This window comes from Pectinophora gossypiella, chromosome 19 (genome assembly GCF_024362695.1).
Source record: "Pectinophora gossypiella chromosome 19, ilPecGoss1.1, whole genome shotgun sequence".
NCBI classification, from domain to species: Eukaryota; Metazoa; Arthropoda; class Insecta; order Lepidoptera; family Gelechiidae; genus Pectinophora; species Pectinophora gossypiella.
In genome coordinates, this window is record NC_065422.1 from 11,187,120 (window position 1) to 11,210,536 (window position 23,417).

Below are 23,417 nucleotides of genomic sequence, written 5' to 3' on the forward strand. Positions count from 1 at the left end.
TATCCGTTAATTATAATCAGCGCTAAATTAAACAGCTTTGATAGTGTTCATTTTGGTTTTAATAACCCGGTAGCGGACTTGCACCGATAAGCTATTAATTTATCATTAAGTACAGTTTTCACTAACGCGGTTGGTTCGACCATTAGAGACTGCGATACAAAGTTCATCTTGCGATGGATGTACCTCTGACTACCCCAATTGGAATATAGTCGTGAGCTTATGTTGTTATGCTATGTTTTATTTAATTATGTGAATATATTAGATCCTTGGGGGAGGCCTATGCCCAGCAGTGGGTGTCGTACGGCTGATGATGATGATGATGATATCAAAAAATCTCCCTAATTTATATTGGTAGTTAGAAGTGTTGGCCTGAGGCGGCAGTCCTGGCTTAAGAACTTGCGAGATTGGTTCGGTTGCAGCACCAGCTTTTCAGAGCTGCAGTCTTCCAAATAAGAATAGCCATGATGCTGTCCAACTCCGATAGGACAAGACAAGGAAGAATAAGGATTTCTATTAAGTCTTTTGGTATTGCAGATCCCATTCGCCGTTTAGATTTATCCAGAAGTTAGAGGTTTTGAGGCTACTCTGAGCCGGCGTGCGTGTAGGAAACGATTGATGAATGTGGAGGAAGCAAGAGAAGTATGTCACGATCGAAGCAAATGGAGTTCCATTCTCTCTGCTTACCCCGGTGGGAAATAGGCGTGAGTCTATGTATGTATGTAGAGAATACATTGAAATACATGCAGCTATTGAAATAGCAGTAATGAATACGGGGAAAACGACTCTTACATGTACAGTCATGAGCAATATAATGTACCCACTTTAGGACTCTGTCGCACTAACATATTTGACATTTAATGAGACTTACGGTTTAATTTGTCATAAAAGTTAATGTGGTAAAGTAAAAGTGTATACAAATTAGTACTCGTGACCGTTCGTAGGTATCTATAGCCTGTCTTGTATAGAACATCTATTTGGACACATTTGTCACCTGGCGTGAGTGTTCATCCACTATTTCGCACGACATGTAATGTAACGTCCTTATTTTGTTCGCTTTAGTGTCAGGCGAAAGCTCTTTAACACGGTATTTATGTCCCCATAGTCGCATTTAACGTTGATTCGCTTTCATGATTAATTAAAGCCGCAAAGCTTGGTTTACTTAGCAAAATAACAAGGATTTCTTTTTAATAAAACATCGCTTTTACGCGCACTTAATTACATTACGAAGTTCGAGTTTTGCGATCTTTTTTGACGTGATTTATTGTAGATTTCCCGCAGATGGCATTAACTACTTGGCCGGACAAATGGGGAGCGCTGAAGGCTCTAATGATTTGAATCAAGTATTAAAGTTGTTGCTTTACTAGTGTTGTCGTTCCTGAAATAACGCAAGTCTAGGTAAAAAAATGTAGTAAAGTGAGGGAAATTCTATTCCCAGGGGGTTAGCCAAGTTGCAAACGATTCCGCAAAAAACCACAGTGACAGTGATAAAAAATGTATGAGTTTGACAAGGTGACATGTCATATAGTATTATTTTGTCTGTCACTGTTTTTTTTTTTCGTAATCGTTTGCAAATTAGCTAATACCCCGGGTATACTTATTACTATACGACAAACATTAATCAAGTTAAAAAACATGTAGCTAGTTTTAGGTATCATTCACGAGCAAATCTTATCTTGTTGGTCTACCGCGCCTTTGTCTAGTTTATTTGGCGACCATATTCAGCATGGTCACTTTAGACAGCCCGTTTCCATTAAAGGTTTCACAGCCGAAATCAAATATTAGATTTTTAGTACGCAATTACTTACTTCCTGTTTAAAGGCTGCCACGATCGTTTAGTGCCTTCTAGTTTAGGTGCCTTATTTTTGTATCGCTCGCTTTCAACTCGCGTGCGAATATACAAAGTGTTAGTGTCAGCGACATCGTAATCCACTTGATATTAATTCAAAAATTGACGTAAATTCAAAAATGTTACATTGACCTTCAACAAGTTTATCCATGATAATTACGTTGAATAAATGATTCTGATTCTGATTAATTCACAATAATGAGCTGAATCATCTCCCTCAGTATTTGTTACAATGTCACTTACACACTGTACAAGTACATACAAGTAGATGGGGTGTTAATGACATCGTAACAAATATTGAGGGGGATGATTCAGACCATGATTCTGAGTTGATATCATGTGGATTTTTCAGTCGGAAAATTCATGAAAAGGTTAGTGTTTTTTTAAATTATATTCAGTCCCATACTTTTCCGACGTAAAATTCTACTTTTTCTAAGTTTTCTTTACTATGTCACTAACACTGTATTTATCTGTCTCATCTTGCAAATGACAAGTGCTAAGTGATATGGGTATAATATTTTCGGTCCCAAAAAACGGCTTCGTTTACATCAAAGCGATCGTACTTTGACAGTAATTGGCACATATTTACTTCCATCAATTTTACACCACCGGTAACTTTTAATTTTACAGCTAAAGTTTACGCGAAACTGTTCGCTTTCACATGTTTAACAGTCGTCTTGTCTTTTCAAAAAAAAAAAAAACTCGGCACATTCAAGGCTGCAGTGATAGAATAGGCATTTAAGAGTTTCCCAGTTAATGCTGCATCGTCATTTACTTTTTTAATTATAAAAACTTTCCTTTAAAAAATACTCAAATGCTTTTTTAAAATAATATAGGCTCGCTTTTGACCACAATCTCACTTGATGGCAAGTGACGATGTGGTCTAAGGTGGATCACGCTTACCTAGCAAATGCCTATTCACTCTAGCCTTGATGGCTCTCAGATGTTATAATCTGAGTTGGGAAAACAAACGACTAAGACTAGGGTAAAACTATTTAAGGACTCTCGATCCTTCGACAACTACGAAAAACATAACCCTTCAAACTATTAATAATTAAACTTTATAACTTTATTGTACAAACACATTGGTGATAATTCCTGTAAACACCATCTAATTTTATTTTAAGTTATATCTGTCATTTTCTTATCCGTATAAAAGGAAAGGGACTGGTAATCAACAAGCATAAAATTTATGGAACACACGTCAATTTTAAGCACAAATCTAAAACAACCGTCTAAAAATTTTGCATTGGCCAATAAATAACCCGACAGAATTATGTTGACAGCACACGTCAAACGGTTTGCATACCAACGAGATACCTTTTGATTCGCCCGGGTTATTCGTTCATTTACTCATTCTTCCTAAAATTAAGAGCTGTCAATCATCCGTCCCTTTCCTTTTCGGCGGATAAGAAAATGACAGATATAACTTAAAATAAAATTAGATGGTGTTTACAGGAGTTAGCACCATTACAAAGATCATTTTGTTAAAATTTATACAATATTATGCGCAATTTTACAATTTAAGTAAAAACAGCGGCAGTTCAACGGGGGTCCCCAAACTAGGCTGTGTGTATTAACTTTTATCTTACAAATGTTCGAGGTCAAGGCTCTAAACTACAACAATGTATGGGCGAATGAACTGTGTTATTCAAACGGTGACGTCACGGGGTAGACTCGCTAGCTAATCGTGATGTTGAACCCGCTGATAGCTATTAACATTCACAAACAGGTTTAGGCAGTAAACTTTGGGTCTAAAGCTGTGCCTAAATCAAGAAGGCAAACGAAATAACACAATTTAAAAAAGTCAAAGTATTGGACACTACACTACATAATGGTAAAGATTATCTACCTATATTAAAAATAGCCCTGTTTCTACCCCTCCGGTTGATTGAGGGGAGGCCTGTGCCCAGCAGTGGGACGTATTTAGACTGTTTATGTATGTATGTAGCCAACCAGGATCAGGAAGAAGAATTTCTATTCAATCTTTTGGCATTGAAGAATCCCACTGGCTGTCAGATTTATTTAGAGGTTTTAAGGCTACTCTGACCCGGCGTGCGTGTATGAAACGATGATTGATGAATGTGGAGGAAGCAAGAGAAGTATGTCAGGATCGAAGCAAATGGAATTCCATAGTCTCTGCTTATCCCGGTGGAAAATACACGTGAATTTATGTATGTATGTAGTATAAATATAATATAGTTATTTTATCAGAAGCTGGTAAATACCAGTGTTTACTATGATTTACTAATCAATAACGGAAACTAGTGAAGTATAATTATAAACAAGAAGGCACCTGCTGTTCATAGTAAATGGTATAAAGCTTAAAAAATAACCAGATAGTGTATAGAAGATGTGAACGACGCACACATTTTGAGATAGATTTTATACTTTTCATAAATTATATACAATCTCCTTAGGTTATGAGAATTTCTATGTTTTATTCTTCCATATGGATCGATTGTCTTTTGTTCTTTCTTCAAATTTTCGCTCTCACTAACAACGGTCGTTGTCATCTATAAGTTTACTTATTATTTAGTAAAAGTGTCATACGGTGAGTTTTCTTTTTTTTATTTCCGCCCACTCGCTGCGGATCTTTTACAGAGGACATATAAATATAATTCTGATTAATAATCTAACAAGTTGTTACATATATCAAATCCTTGGTGCAATAACATGTTCTCAGCACTATATTATACGAGTTCGCAACTCACGTCGGCTAGTACTGTGTAGGAAAATACAATTTCTGAAGTTGGAAAGATATACGAAACTATGAGGAACATAATACGTTACATCTTGAATGGCTATTATTGTCACACACACAGACGCGGGTGTACGATAACGTCAATGTGTGGTGTCTGTGTAAAACGAGGTTGTTTGTATGAAGTGTCCGGGGTGTGCCTGTACAGTCATGAGCAATATAATGTACCCACTTTAGGACTCTGTCGTACTAACATATTTGACATTTAGTGAGACTTACAGTTCAATTTATCAAAAAAGTTAATGTGACATGGTACCAAAGTGTATACATACATATTAATGTTCGTGGCCATACCCAGCAGTGGGTGGACACAGGCTGAGTAGATAGATAGTAGATAGGTATTTTGTATCTTTTGGCGCCTAGTCGGTGCATTATAAAATGCGCAATCTCATAGTTACAGTTTTCTCTAGTAAATGGCTAAACGAGTTAGCTAACCAACGATAGTCGTTATGTTTCTCAGACACCATTTAGTTGGAATGTTATCATTGCACGTAGGTAGGTATTGTAGGTACTAGTCTACCCGTCATTGGTTACTCCATTAAGTAAATAGAATGATTATTCGATGTAAAATGTTAATGGATTCTATTGATACAGCAACAATTTTTTAATTTCTAGATGAAACGATGAACTTCTTATCACGCTTTTCCGCTTAAACCTTCCTTGGACTTCCACGAATATTCAAGCCTAAAATTAGCCACTTTTAGGCAGAAAGGACTCTGACTGTAACTGCATGAGACCCGTCCCCCCTTCCAACAGGTAATTTATTGTATTTCATTAGTATCTTTTAAAATATTACCTACCTAGTTCTAACTTCAAATTCCATGGTGTTTAGAAATAAAATAAAAAAACGGTTTGTTGAAAATCGAAATTTGCTGAAACAATGTTGTACCAGGCGGTATCCAAACTCGTACTTAAAAACCCGAATTCCGGCTAAACCCCGAGTATTTCGGGAGAGTCACCATAGAACAAAAATATCAACTCACTCAGACGCCTTGAATGAGATATGTCTGGATTCTATTGATAGAGGGAGACGATTCGACTCATCGTCCTTTAAACATCCCTCTCAAAAATGTACACTGGCTAATAACCCGACAGAATTAAGTTGACAGCACTCGTCAAAGTCGTTGCATATCAGCGAGATGCCTATTTGTTTCGCCCGGGTTAATCATTTATTTTATTTTATTTATTTATTATGGACAACATACAAGCTACATTCATACATTCATTTAAAAATTAACAATTGTCAATCATCCGTCCCATCCCATTGCTTTTCGGAAAATGTCAGATATAACTTTAACTTATATTTATAAAGTAATTAACACCATTCACGATATAAATTACTTTTGTTTGTGCCGTAGAGAGTACTCTCACTATCATCATCATCATCATCATCAGCCCATTAACGTCCCCACTGCTGGGGCACGGGCCTCCCCTATGGATGGACAGGGAGATCGGGCCTTAAACCATCACGCGGACCCAGTGCGGATTGATGGTTATTAACGACTGCTAATGCAGCCGGGACCAACGGCTTAACGTGCCTTCCGAAGCACGGAGGAGCTCGAGATGAAAACTTTTTTTTGTGGTCACCCATCCTATGACCGGCCTTTGCGAAAGTTGCTTTACTTACTTAACTTACAATTTAACGACATTTTGAAAACCCGTGTGATTTGAAAGCGTTTACCACAATGTTGAGAGAAACATGTAGTGTACATTCTACATGTGACTTCTCACACGGACTACTTAACTTACAATAGTTCAAAACCTTCACAGACCATATAAAACAGCTTTGCAATAGGCTAGTTTCCAACTAGTCAAATCCGTTACTTTTACTAAATGTCAAAACCAAAATTACTAAGATATCGCGTGAAAAAGCACACCGTCATATAGAAAAACGCGATAAAATATTACGTTTTTCTTGATAAAAAAATTAAGTTAAATAGAAAAAAAAATGTTTTTCGTTAGTTTTAGATCTGTCTTTATTTATGACATGTAAATTTTATTCGATAACACTGACACTTTTCGTAACCGTTTGCAACTTGCCTATTGCCCCGCCCCGGATCTAACGAAAAGCTAATAAAACCACTTTACTAACGACGCGACGGTTGGTATCTACACATTGACACAGTACGTAAATTAGTTTAGGTGAATCTTATTAAAGTGGATCGCTGAAAGAGTGAAGTGTGATTGGAACGTTTGCAAGTTGTCATCATCATCAATTTAAGAGCCACGCTCTTGTCGGTGCAGCATTTTCCATGCTATTTTTTAGGGAAAAATAGGGCAGTGGTTTCCCTCTTGCCTTCCGCCCCGCAGTACTCTGTCTGACGCGAGCAGGATGGCTCCCAGAGTAGTCTATTACAAAGCCATACTAGGACTCCAAGCAAGCACCAAGCAAGCAAGCAAGCAGTATGCAAGTTGTATATGTGACATATACAGGGTGTTAGTGACATCGTAACGCAAACTTTGAGTGAAGTGGAATTTTTCGTCGCAAAAGTACGGAACTGAAAATAATTTAAAAAAATATAAAAATTTTCATGACTTTTCAGACAAGAAATTCCACTTGATATCGACTCAGAATCATGGTCCGAATCATCCCCTTCAGTATTCGTTACGGTGTTACTAACACCCATACGTACTTGTACTCGTATGGCTACCTGTATGTACTTGTATGGGGTGTAAGTAAGTGACATCGTAACAAATACTGAGAGGGGTGTTTCAGCTCATTATTCTGAGATAATATCAAGTGGAATTTTCAATTGCAAAAGTATAGAATTGAAAATAATTTAAAAAAACTAAAAAAACATTTAAATTGAACATTTGAATTTTGCGACGGAAAACTTGATATTTACTCAGAATCATAGCCTGAATCATCCCTCGAAGTTTTAGTTAGGATGTCACTAACACCCTGTATATCTATAGGTATACATGGCATTACTAGATGAATGAATGATGCGTCATTGTGGTTTTAGATATAAGTAATGTGCTCCTAAGTACTCTACAGTTTACTAAACACGGGTTTCCCTAGGTACAAGTTGAAGTCTCCTCACGCCTCGATACAATGCTGAGTAACCAGTGAATGTTTCCACGTAATGCTAAAACAATGTCATTGTATGTAATGTAAGTGCTAATTGTACCGTTTTCATTGTTTTCAAGTTTCAGTTTGGTAGTAGGTACCTACATCCTCGCCTTTAGCAAAAAACATGAAAGCAACTTTTTGAAAAATCACATTCGGGTGAAATTTTTGTTAATAAAATCTCCTAATACACAAACTCCTTTGAACCATTGAATGAAATCGAAGTTTTGTCGAAGAAACACTTCAGAATGTTTTTTTTTTAAAGGCGGATACGTGGTTTTCTACAGGCGATGTATATTATGTATCCGTGCTTCAGAAGACACGTTAAACCGTTGGTCCCGGTTACTACTTACTGATGTAAGTACGTAGTCGTTACTTGAGTTATGTTAGGGACCTTTGGTGGCTCAATAGCAACCCTGACACCAGGGTTGATGAGGTTGGTAATCCACCTCACAACCCACACGATAGAAGAAGAACCTCTGCCTACCGCTTCGGGGATTCAGGCGTAATGCTATAGGAATAGCCATGCCACGTATATCCCTCACACATCTATGCTTTCCAGAAAATCATGATTGCTAAAAAGTATTGCAACAGAAATGCAAAGAGCGGCCATTATGTAAAGGTGTCTATCTATATACCAGCCAGCACCCTTTATTTAGAAAGCCATATAATTCTGACAATGAGCAACAAAGCCATTTGATATACCAATTTCCTGCGATGACTCCGACGGGGTAATGCATTGATCAGTGGTGCATAATAAACTGAGGTAGGCCTACATGGTTCGCACAGGTGTTTGCTTTGGATTCACCGCACACCGTTACCCATATATAGAGCTATTGTCAACCGTAAGGAAAACTATGAGTTCCGTAGGTATGTCGTTGCTTCGTTCTTAGAGAAAACGAGGAAAGAAGACGGAAGACTTTAAATCTACACTCATCATTAAAAGTCACGCTCTTATCGGTGTAGCATTCGCCATGCTACTTTTTTTATGGAAAATAATGCAGTGGTTTCCTTCTTACCTTCCGCCCCTCAGTACTCTGTCTGACGCGAGTGGGATGGCGCCCAGAGTAGTCTATTTCAAAGCCGTACCTCTGACCTGTCCTCCGCCTCTGATTTGTACTGACAGTTACTGCTGCCCTCTGTCAGGTTCAAGGTTACAGTCCCTGTGAGTTGCCCCTTCCGTCCTGCATTGCAGCACCGATGGTTCCCATCTCCGCCTCTGCAACCGTTGATGTCTTTACCCGTATGCCTGGGCAAGGGGTACGTTATACCCCCGTAACTCTGGGTCCCTATCCGAACTCAGCGACTATCTCACTCCGGGCTACTGAAGTAAGAGGCGCCTACCCCTACGGCAAGGAGGCGCCGAACAGGAATTGCCCCAGTGGAGGGCAGAGAAAATGACTGTCACCCCTGGGCCGGGTCTTGTATGAAACCAAAACCAAAACTACAATAAGTCACGTAAAACATAAGTGTATGGCCATTGTTTTACCAGTTCACTAATGATTTTCCTTACATGTGGTAAGGTAACGTAAGATTGACGCATTTGAGGAAAACCGCTAATTTGATTGCTGTTTCACATCATGGGATGATGTAGTTCTTCATTCAGCAACTTCTAGTTTTTGTATATCCCAGTCGATATTTTGTGATAGGCCAGCTTGAAGAACGCTTGACTCTCTCTGTGAGGTCGTAGGTTCGAATCCCAGCACAGGTTTAAGCCAATGATATTCCAATTCATGTTTGCAATTTTGAACCATAAATGATTATCACGTGCTCAGCGGTGAAGCAAAACATCATCATCGTGAGAAAACATTCCCGAGAAATGCGTTTCGGACTTATGTGCTCTAACCTGTATTGGGTTGGTTTTCTCTTCATCGGTTTGAAAATCAGGCAGGCATTCACTTCTGCAAAAAAAAACCGGACCTGTCAAATTTTCTGGTTAGGTAAGCGGACCCCGTAAGAAACGAGATAGCGATAAATTATAAAACGTTTTCATTGTTTCTTTTTTTATAATAATATAACCTACGAATGAATTGTTAGTACTTATACATTAGATACCTCTTCGTTTTGTCGCAAAATACCTTCAGTGTCTACATTTAAGCAGATTATAAAAGATGACCTAGAATTATGTCATACTGATGTCATCTACAACGTAAACAATTATGATTCAACACAATTAAGTATGTAGGTAAAGGTTAGATTAGTTGTAAATAAATAAAGTTACGCCACCGAATTCCAACAGGTAGTTTACTCATATGTGTGAGAGATAATGATTCACTGCTTCAGAAGGCAGGTTATGCCGTTGGCACAGGTCGGACACTTCGTACAAAAATTTTGTTCTTACCGTTTGCCACCTTATCCCGTGCGTACGGGTAAGGACCTTACCGAAAGGCGGCGGCACGCGGGAGGTGGTAGTAGATAATTAGGCAATGGTGCAGATTCGGGCATTCACCAACTTAATTTGAAAGGATTAAAATTAGCTCTATCCCTTTCTTGTACCTATAGTAAATGAAGGACGGCACGACGGTAGTTTAAGAGCTGTCAAATTAAAATTAGGTTAAGTTTGTGTTCTCCCGAATAGGCGCCATTATTATTACAGTATAAAATAGAAATATTATGACCAAGAGCTGCGTCCCAGTCCGAGTAAGAACATTTCGATTTAATTTTCTCTTTTTAAAAATATAACGTTCAATCAGTTGTTTAAGATCTTTAATGATATTGAAGTTTTTTTTTTACTGGATTTGCTGTGCTTGATTTATTAATGCGAAAGTAAATCTGTTACTTAAAAAAAATATTTTTATTATTATCTTGACGTTATTATAGCGATGTTCTTGATGTTAGTACCGTCAGTAGTACTAGGTATACACTAGGCTTGACAATAGGCTCGTGTAACGGGAAAGTCATAATCAACCAAAGTTCAACTAGCATTATGTTACCACGAATATATACGTAGCAACAACGGTGTCGCAACTGTTAAAAAATAGTAAAATTTTGTTCACTCATAATTATAATAAACACTCAGGGTTTTGCGAGCACACTATGATTTTTCTTTGGCTGAAATTGTTATATTATATTATTATTATTACTGTTATATTTTTTATCGGTTACAAATTATAACAACGAAACTTAAAATACTAAATATATATTGCCGATGCTTAAAACGTCGAAACTCAAAATATCAAATCAAATAGATTACCGACAATCAATACTTCGAAGTCTAAAACATCTAAGAAGAGCATCGCAAATAACTTGATTTGATTTGATCGACAATTTAAGCATAGGTACTTTAAGTTTCGATGTTGTAATATGTAACTTTCATAGCACTCTTCGTCAGCATTTAGTTACTTATACATGATTTCTAGATATCATTATGCTTTTGAAGCTACCATTCATAAAATACCAGATTTTTGAGTCTCAGTATGGTAGTAAGTAAAAGTCCGTGGTCTCTGCCTTCCCCAACAGAAATTAGACGTGATCTTATGTACAGTCATGAGCAATATAATGTACCCACTGTAGGACTCTGTCGCACTAACATATTTGACATTTAGTGAGACTTACAGTTCAATTTGTCAAAAAAGTTAATGTGACATGGTACCAAAGTGTATACATATTAATGCTCGTGACCGTATGTGATAAATGCGCATTCGTTCTTCAACACTCGTGTCGACGTCGACCACCACCCACATGAGCGAGTTTAACCTCCAGCTATTTCTATGGAGCTATCATACTATTCGAATTTATATTTTGTAATACATGGTGATGCAATGACGCGACGTAATATAGGTACATCTGCACAATAAGGAACATTGTTACGAATGCTATGCTGACCGCGCCAGGTAGAGGTCAAATGATCTACTATACCAGGGGTTGTCAAAGTTTGGTGCACCATGAGAGCACACCCCGGACACTTCATACAAACAACCTCGTTTTACACAGACACCACACATCGACATTATCGTACACGCGCATCTGTGCGTGTAACGTTTGACACCATTCGATTCAAGTCTAAACTATGTTCGAGGGGAGTGAGGTAAACCTAGCTCAGACGCTGGTGGGGAGCGGAGAGTTGCCGTTCTATACGTAGTATTATTCCTTAATCTATGATGAGAGTAAAGGCACACCCCGGAGAGTCCTTACAAAAATCACAATCTTACCGTCTGCCGCCTAACGCGTAAGTGCGAGCGAGACACAGTCCGCGCGCTCTCCCCCTTACTCCTTATCGACGGCCATTTAAAACTAAAGCAAGATCCAGAGGGGGTGAGGTCGGCACCCGATATGAATCTGTGAGGTGAGGGGTCGGAGAATAACCATTCTTAATGTAGTATTGGACTTACGGCCTTTTAAGACTAAAGTAAGATCCAGAGGGACTGAAGTCAGCACAAGATACGAATCGGTGAGGTGAAAGGGTGGAGAGTTACCATTCTATATGTGGTATTGTTCTTTATTCTATTGTAAGTGTTCTCGTAGAAGAGGAGCGGAGCGGAAAGCTGCACCAATCACTGCAATGGAGAGTGCGACAGAGCGTCATCTCTCTCGCTTGTGTATTTAAATTCATGTATCAAATAAAGGTAAATAAATACATAGGTACATGGACCTCGTTGATGTGAGTGTTTCAAAATTTTTACCAGGTACAATGTACAGTCATGAGCAATATAATGTACCCACTTTAGGACTCTGTCGCACTAACATATTTGACATTTAGTGAACTTACAGTTTAATTTGTCAATAAAGTTAATGTGACATGGTACTAAAGTGTATACATATTGATGCTCGTGACCGTACCCTATTTCGTCTGGTTAGGACTGAATTTTAAACCTGTCAGTACGCCACGAACTGCAAAAGTTTGAGAACCCCTGTACTAAACTGAACAGCGATTGATAAACACTCGCTATAAAGACGTGTCTATGATGTTTAGCAGCTATTAAGATAGCAATGCTAATGCTAATGTGTTGATAGGTTGTAGGTATGCAGAAGAAAGTCATAACAGATACGTTTACTAAGTAGACTTAGAAGGATGTACATTGACCAAATTGGAGATGTCCTTAGAAAAGGTGCAGTACGATCTACTCGCGTGTATGAAGCGATTGATGAATACGGAGGAAGCAAGAGAAGTGTGTCAGGATCGAAGCAAATGGAATTCCATGGTGTCTGCTTTCCCCAGTGGGAAATAGGCGTGAGTTTATGTATTTATTTATGTTTGTTTTACAATACAACACAAAAACCTTTTTTATTTTTAGTCGGTGGCAATATGCCTTTTACAAGTGACTTAAAAGCTGGCGAAGAGTGAGTGTATGTCCTATACACCTATGCCTACCCTATACGTTACACAGGCGCGATGTTGTCATGTTGTTACAAAAATCGTATAAGTTGTTTTTCATCTGGGTTTCATAAGAATTCCTACATTTGTTCATCTGATTATCATACTGGGGGATTTAGGGATTGTGTCCACTTCATCATGATGGATTATATTATGGGCGATATAATGTTCACCTATGTATCCTAGGACTGCAAGTGTGGCCGCGGATGTCATTTCCAAAATGATAGACCATTTGGACGATGAGCTGATAACCATACCATGACTATCAAGAGTGGCGGATTATGGTTGTGTTTGATTCGTATCACGATTCAAAGTTAAACGAAAACTTTGAGGGATGATTCAGACCATTCTGAGTGAATATCAAGTGGAATTTTCTGTTGCAAATATGATATTTTTTTGTGTTTATTTAAATTATTTTCAGTTCCATACATTTGCAACGGAAAATTCCACTTGATGTCAACTCAGAATAGTCTGAATCATCCCTCAAAGTTTTCGTTACGATGTCACTTACAACCTGTATATATCAATTTTTGAACATAACTGAGGGGTTAAAAAGGCCACATCAAAGCAATTCATCTGGAAAAGCAATATTGCTAATTGACATTTGTTTGCATTGCGCACTTGCCTTCACATGCGCAAATGTCAAAATGCAATATTGCTTTTTTAGATGAATTGCTTCGATGTCGCCTTTTTAACCCCCCAGATTGCCAGTTTGCAACATACATGGGATGAAAACCACCATGATTAACAGTAAGAATCTATCTAATCTACAGAGCAAACTACGTATTTAGACGGGTATTTTTTATGCTTAGTAAACTATAGGTAAAATACCTAACATCTAACTAGCTGGGCGATTGCAGCGACATGGCGTCACGAGACAATAGGTTGGCATTGAGAATGCAACTAGTATGATTGCAGCGGCAGTTATGCTCTTGCGCACGTGATCGTAACCTGATCGCGTTTCATTTAACTGATAAGTATGATGTTTCGGTTAATAAGGAAATTGTTTAGAGCTATGAGACTGTGATACAGACAGACGGGTATCAAACTGTTAAGAGGTACTACTACTAATAGTTCCGTGCTTCGGAGGGTACTGTTGTTGTCGGCTAGTAACGCTCCCTGTATGGCTTCAAACTTTATACATAAACAGCCTATACACGCCCCACTCTGGGCACAGGCCTCCCCTCAAACAACCGGAGAGGATATGGAGCATACTCCACCACGCTGCTCCACTGCAGGTTGGTGGAAGTGATTGGGCTAGTAGCCCGGGATCGACGGCTTAGCGTGCCTTCGGAAGCACGGAATCATCTTACTTTTTCGGACATCAGGTGATTCAAGCCCACTATGTCCTTACCAAACAAAGGGCAGTCTCACAAAGTGATTTCGACATTGTCCCCATCAGGAATCGAACCCGGACCTCCAGATCGTGAGCCCAATGCTCTAACCACTAGACCTCGGAGGCTGTTATAAAATATGAAAAAAAAAACTGACTCAAATCCGTAAGCCACGTCTAACCCAGGTTCCGACCTAGACTGCAAGTAGTACCTACGTGCAAAAATGTCAACTTAAGGCGTCTGTGCAGTTTCGTAATCGCTTTATACAGTTTTAATTACAAATGTAATCATATGGAATCCTGCTAAACAGGTATGTAGAATGGAATTTTACTCGATGAGTTCCCGAAACGACATTGTTCCTATATAAATTCACGCCTTTAATTTATAATGGAGTAGGCAGGGCCATAAATAATCATAGACAACCTGCAGCCACTGTTGATCCTAGGATTGATACAATTAATATTATGCTGACAAGGGATCCCATGACCCATAACAGTTGTACATCATGTTAGACACGACATAATTCCTAAGCGGTCGTAAAGCTAGACCTAATTAGTGTTAGATCGATAGTTGAAAAAACCCAATAGTATTGATCGCTATCTATACGAAACTATCGATTAAATTCAAATTCACACTATGTTTATCTCAGACAAAGGAGAGGGGTAGGGGTTAGTATGACAGAAAACTTAATAACTAGGGTTAGCTTAATTTATAAATATATACAGGGTGTTAGTGACATCGTAACGAAAACTTTGAGGGATGATTCAGACCATGATTCTGAGTTGATATCAAGTGGAATTTTCCGTCGCAAAAGTATGGATAGGAAAATAATTAAAAAAAAAACAAAAAAAAATCATGAATTTTTTGACAGGAAATTCCACTTGATATCAACTCAGAATCATGGTCTGAATCATCCCTCTCAATATTCATTACGGTGTCACTAACACCCATATCTACTTGTATGGCTACCGTATGTACTTGTACGGGGTGTAAGTGACATCGTAACGAATACTGAGAGGGATGATTCAGCTGATTATTCTGAGTTAATATCAAGTGGAATTTTCCATCGCAAAAGTATAGAATTGAAAGTAATTAAAAAAAAACTAAAAAAAATACATGATTTTTGCGACGGAAAAATCCACTTGATATCGACTCAGAATCATGGTCTGAATCATCCCTCAAAGTTTTCGTTACGATGTCACTAACACCCTGCATATTATATATTTATAAATAAGAGCTACGTTTCGGCAATATACGAGCCTTTTGTCCAGAGCTCAAAAAATGAACTCTGGGCACAGGCTGCTACAATTTTCGGGCTTAATTCGGCAATGCTAGTTCTAAATAAATAGGTAGGTAAGTAATATATACAAAAAAACTTTCCAACGTAGCAAACTAGTATGTATTATTATTATGTAATTGTTTTATATCTGCCTAGTTTATACATCTTTAACTGTACAACATTAACATAACATGACATACGACAATATTTTTCACGATATTTTAGGCGAGTTAGGTAACCTCGTAATGAAGTCCACATTAGGTAACTTAGGACCATTAGTTTAAAAAGATGACCTGAAACATGAAACAGACAATATGAACAACCTTGAGATTCGACCCCAATATGTAAATCATAACACATTATTTTAACTAATTACCTAACTTCTAGGTATTACCTAAGCTTCGAACTTAGGACAAGTATTTATACACATTTTTTTTGAGTCGCCTCTTTGCTGGAATGGGAGGGAATAAAAAACTGAACGCGTTCAGCTGCTAAGAAAAAGAAGCTGCTTGTTTTCCCGAGCATGTCGTAAAAACCGACAGAGGGACTGTGTCCTTTCTAAGCCGATGGGCCATTCTAATTGGCCGATGGGCTGATCAGTACATACGGTTCATTATATCCCCGTTCGCGGCGTGGGTTATATAGATAGATATCGTCGCCTTAAAGTGAAAACCATGTAAGCGCTTTTTTGAGGAATCCATTCTGATGTGATTTCCTTCAACTAAACCTTGATTTCTAACCATTAATTTCAATCCGGATAAAAGTCGAGACTACAATTTTTTACCTGGATTTAAACTAGCTTGTCTATTGCGAGGTTTTGTTGATAAAAATCACATCGCGCTTACGTGGCTTTTAACTATAAAGGCGACGATATATCACCCGAATTATATCGAGGGCTTCGACCAATAACCGTACGACGTTTATCCACGTAGATATAATTCGCGCCGCACGGTGCGGGACCCGGGTTACAAAATCCAGCACAGGCGGGCTGTACTTTGTAACAAAAATGTGTCTTTGTGTCTATGCTCTTACCTCAAAAGAAAATATGCATGATTACATGTGTATACTGTAAACTGTCCTTAATGTGACCTATTAATTTGTTAATTAGAAATATTTGTATGTGTATATTTTTCCTGTTTAAAGTACTCCTATATAAGGCTAAAACAAATGACGCATGTCTACTATGTACGCAGGCGAGGTGTTTTATGAAATTGAAATGAGTAAGAGGAAAGTTCGCGTGAGTCGAGTCATCCAGCCTTTATGTCACTCATTTGTCTAGTTAGTTCAGTTACAACAGATCCTTTTGGCGGTTGTCGTAGTTAGACGTAAACCTTATTATGAGTGACTAAAATTTTATCGACGTGCTTAAGACATATTCGTGTATATTGTCATAACAGTTACTTTAGTGTGTAGTCTCCTTTGTGTCGTCATAATGTAGTTTAATTTACCGGTTGGGTAAAAGAAAATGTTTTAGTGTGTTGTGTTTGTATTCGAGTCGGAATCCAGAAAAATAGCTGAAGAATTCTGTGTTATTTTTACAATTTGAGAAACATTCCCAAGTAAGATTTGTTGGAAATTATCATCGTCTCCCTAGCATTATCCCGTTTTTCACATGGTCCGCTTACCTAACCTGAAGATGTGATAGGTCGGGTTTTTTACGAAGGCTGTCTGACCTTCCAACCCGCGAAGTCAAAACCAGCCCATACCTCTGAAAATGCATTTCGGGAATGGGGGTTTCCTCACGATGTTTTCCTTCACCGCTGAGCGCGTGATAAACACATCATATCGATATCTGCTGGTCATTGTAAAATATAATAAGTAAACTAAAATATAAAAAAATAGTAAGTACATAGTTGGAAAATAATTTATTTTCACGTAAAAGGTTTGGGCGTTTCAGCACTACATCCGATCTAAGTCCAAGAATGACGGATAACATAAACTGCCTATATACGTCCCACTGCTGGGCACGGGCCTCTCCTCAATCAACTGGAGGGGGTATGGAGCATACTCCACCACGCTGCTCCACTGCGGGTTGGTGGAGGTGTTTTTATGGCTAATAGCCGGGACCAACGGCTTAACGTGCCCTCCGAAGCACGGAATCATCTTACTTTTTTTTTAATGACGGATAGTAGACAATTACTTAAATATATCAGATAACGGATATTGGACGCAGTGCGTAAACCACAATACAAATAGTTCTACAACCACTTCAGATCCGTCATTCCACGGACTCGGCTCGTATTATAAGTGCAAAAACGCTCTTAGAAATGTGCCTGTCTATTATGTTTTAGTACTAAGACGAAATCTCTAGCATTCTACATAAACATAACATAAGCGGCTATATCTTAATTGGGGTAGTCAAAGGTACATCCATCGCAAGATGAACTAAGTATTCACACCTCACTGAGCTTTCTGTTAGACCAACGTGATAGGTCGTGAGCCGTATCGCCGTCTACTTATAATGGCACCGACTAGCATTGCATGGCTAATTTAAGAGCCACGCTCTTGTCGATGTAGCATTCTCCATGCTACTTTTTAGGCAAAATAGGGCAGTGGTACTAGTTTTAACAGACTTAAATTAGGTTATGTTTTTTTTATATTATCTATACTAAAACAGGTTTTATCTTGTTCCACAGCGGCGGTGTACATCGCCGGCGTGGTGGCAGCAGTGGGGGTGACCATCCTGGGTGTATTCTGCGTGCTGTCAGTCCTCCAGCTCGCGATGATATCCTCGAAGGAACGCGTCGGCCTCAAGTATACACACCTCGTGTTGCTGAAGCTCGCGCTCGCTTTACTAGCAGGTAAATAATTGACTAGACTTAAAGGGTGATTCTATAAGATAAACACGGCATTGAATCGGGATCCACGTCAACCCTGCTGCCAGCATTATTACAGAGCCGCCAAAACAAGCAAGCAAGTAAGGGTTATTATCAAGCTTGAAGTTAGAAAGGATGTTAAAAAATCATATTATTATAACGAATTGCATTTATTTCCTGTTTCAGCATTGCTGTCGATAGCGGCAGCGGGCCTGTTCGCTGTCCAAGGCGATGACAGAGGATTCATCCTGACGAGGGGAGAAGCTTTCTATGTCCAGGTAACCACACTTTTTTTTAAGCTGTGGACTGCCTTATATCGTGGTCTGTATCACTGCAAACTAAGATCATACTTACTTTATTTTTAAACCCGACATACATACACAAACTCACGCTCGCAATACGTAATGGGATCCGAATACATCCCGCTTAGGGACGGTACTGAAAAGTATCGGCGTCCGAAGGACGTATCTAATATACGATCCCGACGACCCGATTACTCTAGCCATACAGGCGGCCAATCGACACCAAATACTTCAGAACCCCGATACCGACCCCGCCGGCGTGGTCGACGATTTCCCTCATTCAGCGCTTATCGCTATCGACTCACTAGGGTCGATTAATCCTTTCAAATATTCTTCCTCTCAGACGACGCCCTGAGCCGAGGTTCGCGTCCAAAAGGGCACCCTCAGGCCTGTTGTCTTAAACTTTGTACCGGGTGAGAGCCTTCAGCGCTCCCTATTTGTCCGACCAAGTAGTTAATACCAATTGCGGCAAATCTACAATAAGTCACGTCAAAAAAAAACCTAATGGGGTGAGTATAGCCGTAATTAACCAAAATACCACTGAAGTACTAGGATGAATATCATATATCGTATGTAAAGGCAAAAGATGCATATTATGTCTGTTATCCATGAAATTAGAAGGTTAAACGAAGGGAAAACTGTACAGCGCCATGTTTTTTTTTGGGGACGTCACCTAGACAATCCTTCATTAAAAATCAAAATATAATTAAATATTTGACTTGCAAAATATCTTAATTTTTTTTTATGAATAAATAATAAATAGTATGAGTACTCGTCGCCCTTATAATGATCCATCAGATTGCAAGGACACCACCAAATATAGTACATTAAGATGACAAGAGATTCGTCATTCTAATCAAGTTACGTTTAAATCCGCGATAGCCCTGTCCGGAGAACGAGTGACTTACGTCGATTCGAATCCTGGCGCGGGTTCTAAACCACTGATTTCGACTTTATGAGTTTGAATCTAGAAATTGATCGTAGATAATCGATATCACGTGGTTTCCAGGATTTGAGCACGGGTAATGCCAATAGACTGGCCCCCTATTATATGGGACTTAAACATAGCTGGCAAGGAGTGGGTGTACGATATACGTATCAATCAATCAATCAATAATACTTTATTGCACAAGAACATATATAAAGGACATAAACATACGAATAAAACATAAGCACAATAGGCGGCCTTATTGCTAAACAGCAATTTCTGGCAGGCAACCTTAGGGTGAAAGATTATTCATTTATTTTTATTTATTTATTTATTTATTTATTTCAAAAATTAAGTACAGACAGTGATTAAACTAACTAGCATCGTTAAACCATGGTTTGTGTCGATGCTAGGTATCTACGATGTCCGTCTTACATTATACATAGATAAGTAGGTAACAAAAACTTGTGGGTAAGCAAAAGGTAAACAAACATTTTGTGCAGTTCGTGTCTCGGCTACGCATCGCAGAGCGCAAGCAAGTGATATGATAACTACAGTTATAATTTTACCTATAAAACTTATGCCTACTGGCCGATGTGCATAGCAACACGGCAGTGGTGATGGTTGCGCTCACTGCTAAGCCGGACCCTCCCGCCTTCACCTCCGCCGCGTACTCAGAACCGATATACAGGGAGGCACAGATAATGTTAACTAGATATGTACCTACTTATTTTAAATTATGTGGATATTTTAATTTTATTATTAATTATTTATTATTATTTAACCTGAAAAAACTATATTTTTATTTATTCTAGTAATATTGTTTACATTTTGTAGCAATTATGTAATTTATTTATTTATCTTTTTGTATTTTGTTGGTATAATATGTATTATTTATATAAGTTATTGTTTTGATACTCTAGTTGTTTTAACAGTTCATTTTTTAATGTATTAGATAAGTTGTTTTTGTTTATTTTTAATTTAGCATGATTAGGTAGTTTATTTATTAGGTCTGGTAAGATATATTCGGATGTTCTTCTGCCATAATAATTGTTATAACGGGGCTTAGTTAGTATTTTATTTGTGACTTGTCTTGTTATCTTAGTATGTGTTGTTGGATGCTGTATTTCTGTTCTAAAGTACTGTTCGGTAAGCATATTCAATTTAAATTTGTCATGAACTGGTAAAATTTTATTGTACATAAAGATCTCATTATAGCTTTTTAATTGATTTTTGATGTTATGTGGTGTAATTAATTTTAGGATTCTTACCTGTAGCCTATATATTTGGTCAAGGTAAGATTTAAAAGTCCGTCCGTAGCTGCTGAGGCCATATGATATGATGCTTTCAGCCAAAGCTTTGTACATAGTCAGCATTAGTGTGTAGGGTATTCTATTTTTGATTATGTAGAATTTTGCCAGTATTGCCCGTAACTTACTACATACCTTATTAATGTGATTACTCCAATTAAATCTATTATCGATTACAAGGCCAAGATATGTCTGCTCAGGTACTTGTTGTAATGTTCTACATTGACATAATGTTTTATTAGAGGAACTGAGGTGTAGGCAATCATGGCTGTGAACTTTGATTTCCACTTTGCCTACGGTTTTATTGTAGCTTGAGTGTATGTGCATTAATTTAGTCTTCTCAGCATTAAGAACCAGACCGGCGTCATGAGACCATTGACAAACCCTATCAAAGTCTTCTTGTAATTTATGCATTGCAACATTGAGATTTGAATCAGCTGATACCATACATGTATCGTCTGCATATTGGTAAACTCCGCAGCTATGTACAATATTATTTATGTCATTGACATATGCCAGATAGTGCAACGGTCCTAGCACCGAGCCCTGGGCTGTACCCTCTGTAACATTGACGGCATCGCTGATCGAGTCACCTATCTTAACCTTATAAGATCTGTTTGCAAGATAACTTTTGCACCACTCCAATAGTTGGCCTCTAACTCCACTGTCCTCTAATTTATCTAGAAGTGTATCGTGTCTCAATGTATCGAACGCTTTACTGTAATCTATAAATATAAGTAATATGTGTCTTTTGTTATTAAGGTGGTTATTAATTTCATCAGAGAAGCGAGATAATAACAACGTGGTACTCTTTTTGGGTTGGAATCCATATTGCTTCGCTGACAGGATTTCGTGTGATCTGTAATATTGGTGTATTTGATTACAAAAATACTTTTCTACGATTTTATCTATGGCTGGAAGCATGGTTATTGGGCGATATTTAGAGTAATCTTTGTGATCACCTGCTTTAAAGATAGGTCTAACCATTCCCACTTTTAGATCATTTGGATATTGTCCAGTCATCAAGCTTGTATTTATCAAGTCCGTTATAGCGGTTGTTGTATAACACCGTCATTGGAGCACGGGCTACGTATCCACCTCTGCCTACACTTTAGGGGATATAGGCGTGATGCTTTGCGTTGAATTACGTTTGATAGGGGACGAGGCGAGCATAGGCTCGGCCGATTACTTATTTATACGCTTCTAACATGTATTTCCTTAACTTTCAGATAGTATGCATAGTGATAAACTGCCTCCTATTCATAATGTCATTGTATGACACGTTGTTCTCTCGGCGAGTGGGGGGCGACCCAACCAACCCGCTTGGAGAACCAGACGGCACCACCATCAACAACCCTGGATTCAAGGAAGGCAGAGGTAATTGACCCGATTCCTGCAGACACCCAATTTTAAGTTATACCCGTCATTTTCTTATCCGCCGAAAAGGATGGGACGGATGATTGGCAGCTCTTAATTTTAGGAAGAATGAGTAAATGAATGAACCCGTGCGAATCAAAAAGGTATCTCGCTGGTATGCAAACCGTTTGACGTGTGCTGTCAACATAATTCTGTCGAGTTATTAGCCAATACAATTTTTATAGGGTTGTTTTGTTCCATAAATTTTATGCCTGTCGATTACTTATTTTATGTCCTTTACGGCGGATAAGAAAATGACAGATATAACTTAAAATAAAATTAGTTGGTATTTACAGAAATTAGCACCGTTATTACGCTAATTTCCAACTAGTCAAATCTGTTGCTTTTTTCAAAACCCGAAATGACTATGGAATTTGTATGAAAAAGCACACTAACTATATTTAGTAATCAAAATTTATCTTCAACCTAGGATACTCATGATAGCATAAAATAAAGAATAATGTATAGGACGGTACCTCTCCGCCCCGCACCGAATCCAGTGCCGACCTCACCCCCTCTGGGTCTTATTTTAGTCTTAAATGGCTGTAATCCGCTAAGCAGTAAGGGGTAGCGTGCGGATTGTTTGTCAACCTTGCACTTACGCGCTTAGAATTAGATTTTTGTATGGAGAGAAGATTAATTGTTAATACATAATGCGGGAATGTTATAGACTATAAGAGTCGGGGAACTGAAAGCTAGTATTATACAGGGTGTTAGTGACATCGTAACGAATACTTAGGGAGATGATTCAGACTTACGACTTCAGACTTACGGAATTTTCCATCTCAAAATTCCACTTGATATCAACTCAAAATCATGGCGTGAATCACCACTCAAATTTTTCGTTACGATGTCACTAACACCCTTTATATGAAAAGAAACGAATAATCAAACGGAGAATTATAAAAACAACGTCGCGTGTTAAGCCGTAGTTAATTCCTGCGGAGACATCACGTACCATCGCAACGGTCCTGTATTTCATTTATTGTCTTCAGCAAGGTCTACACAGCAAGAACGCGAATTATATTAAGAACTTCGACC

The 23,417-nt window shown here is 38.3% G+C and overlaps 1 protein-coding gene across 2 annotated transcripts in view; it reads left to right on the plus strand.

Moving 5' to 3' along the window:
* Positions 1 to 23,417, plus strand: part of LOC126375704 (uncharacterized) — a 53,323-nt gene that overhangs the window by 24,217 nt on the left and 5,689 nt on the right. For both annotated transcript variants that reach the window (XM_050022801.1, XM_050022800.1), the window contains 3 exons: positions 18,241 to 18,405; positions 18,607 to 18,698; positions 22,190 to 22,337. In XM_050022801.1, coding sequence (XP_049878758.1) covers positions 18,241 to 18,405; positions 18,607 to 18,698; positions 22,190 to 22,337 — 405 coding nt within the window. The remainder of the gene's footprint in view (positions 1 to 18,240; positions 18,406 to 18,606; positions 18,699 to 22,189; positions 22,338 to 23,417) is intronic.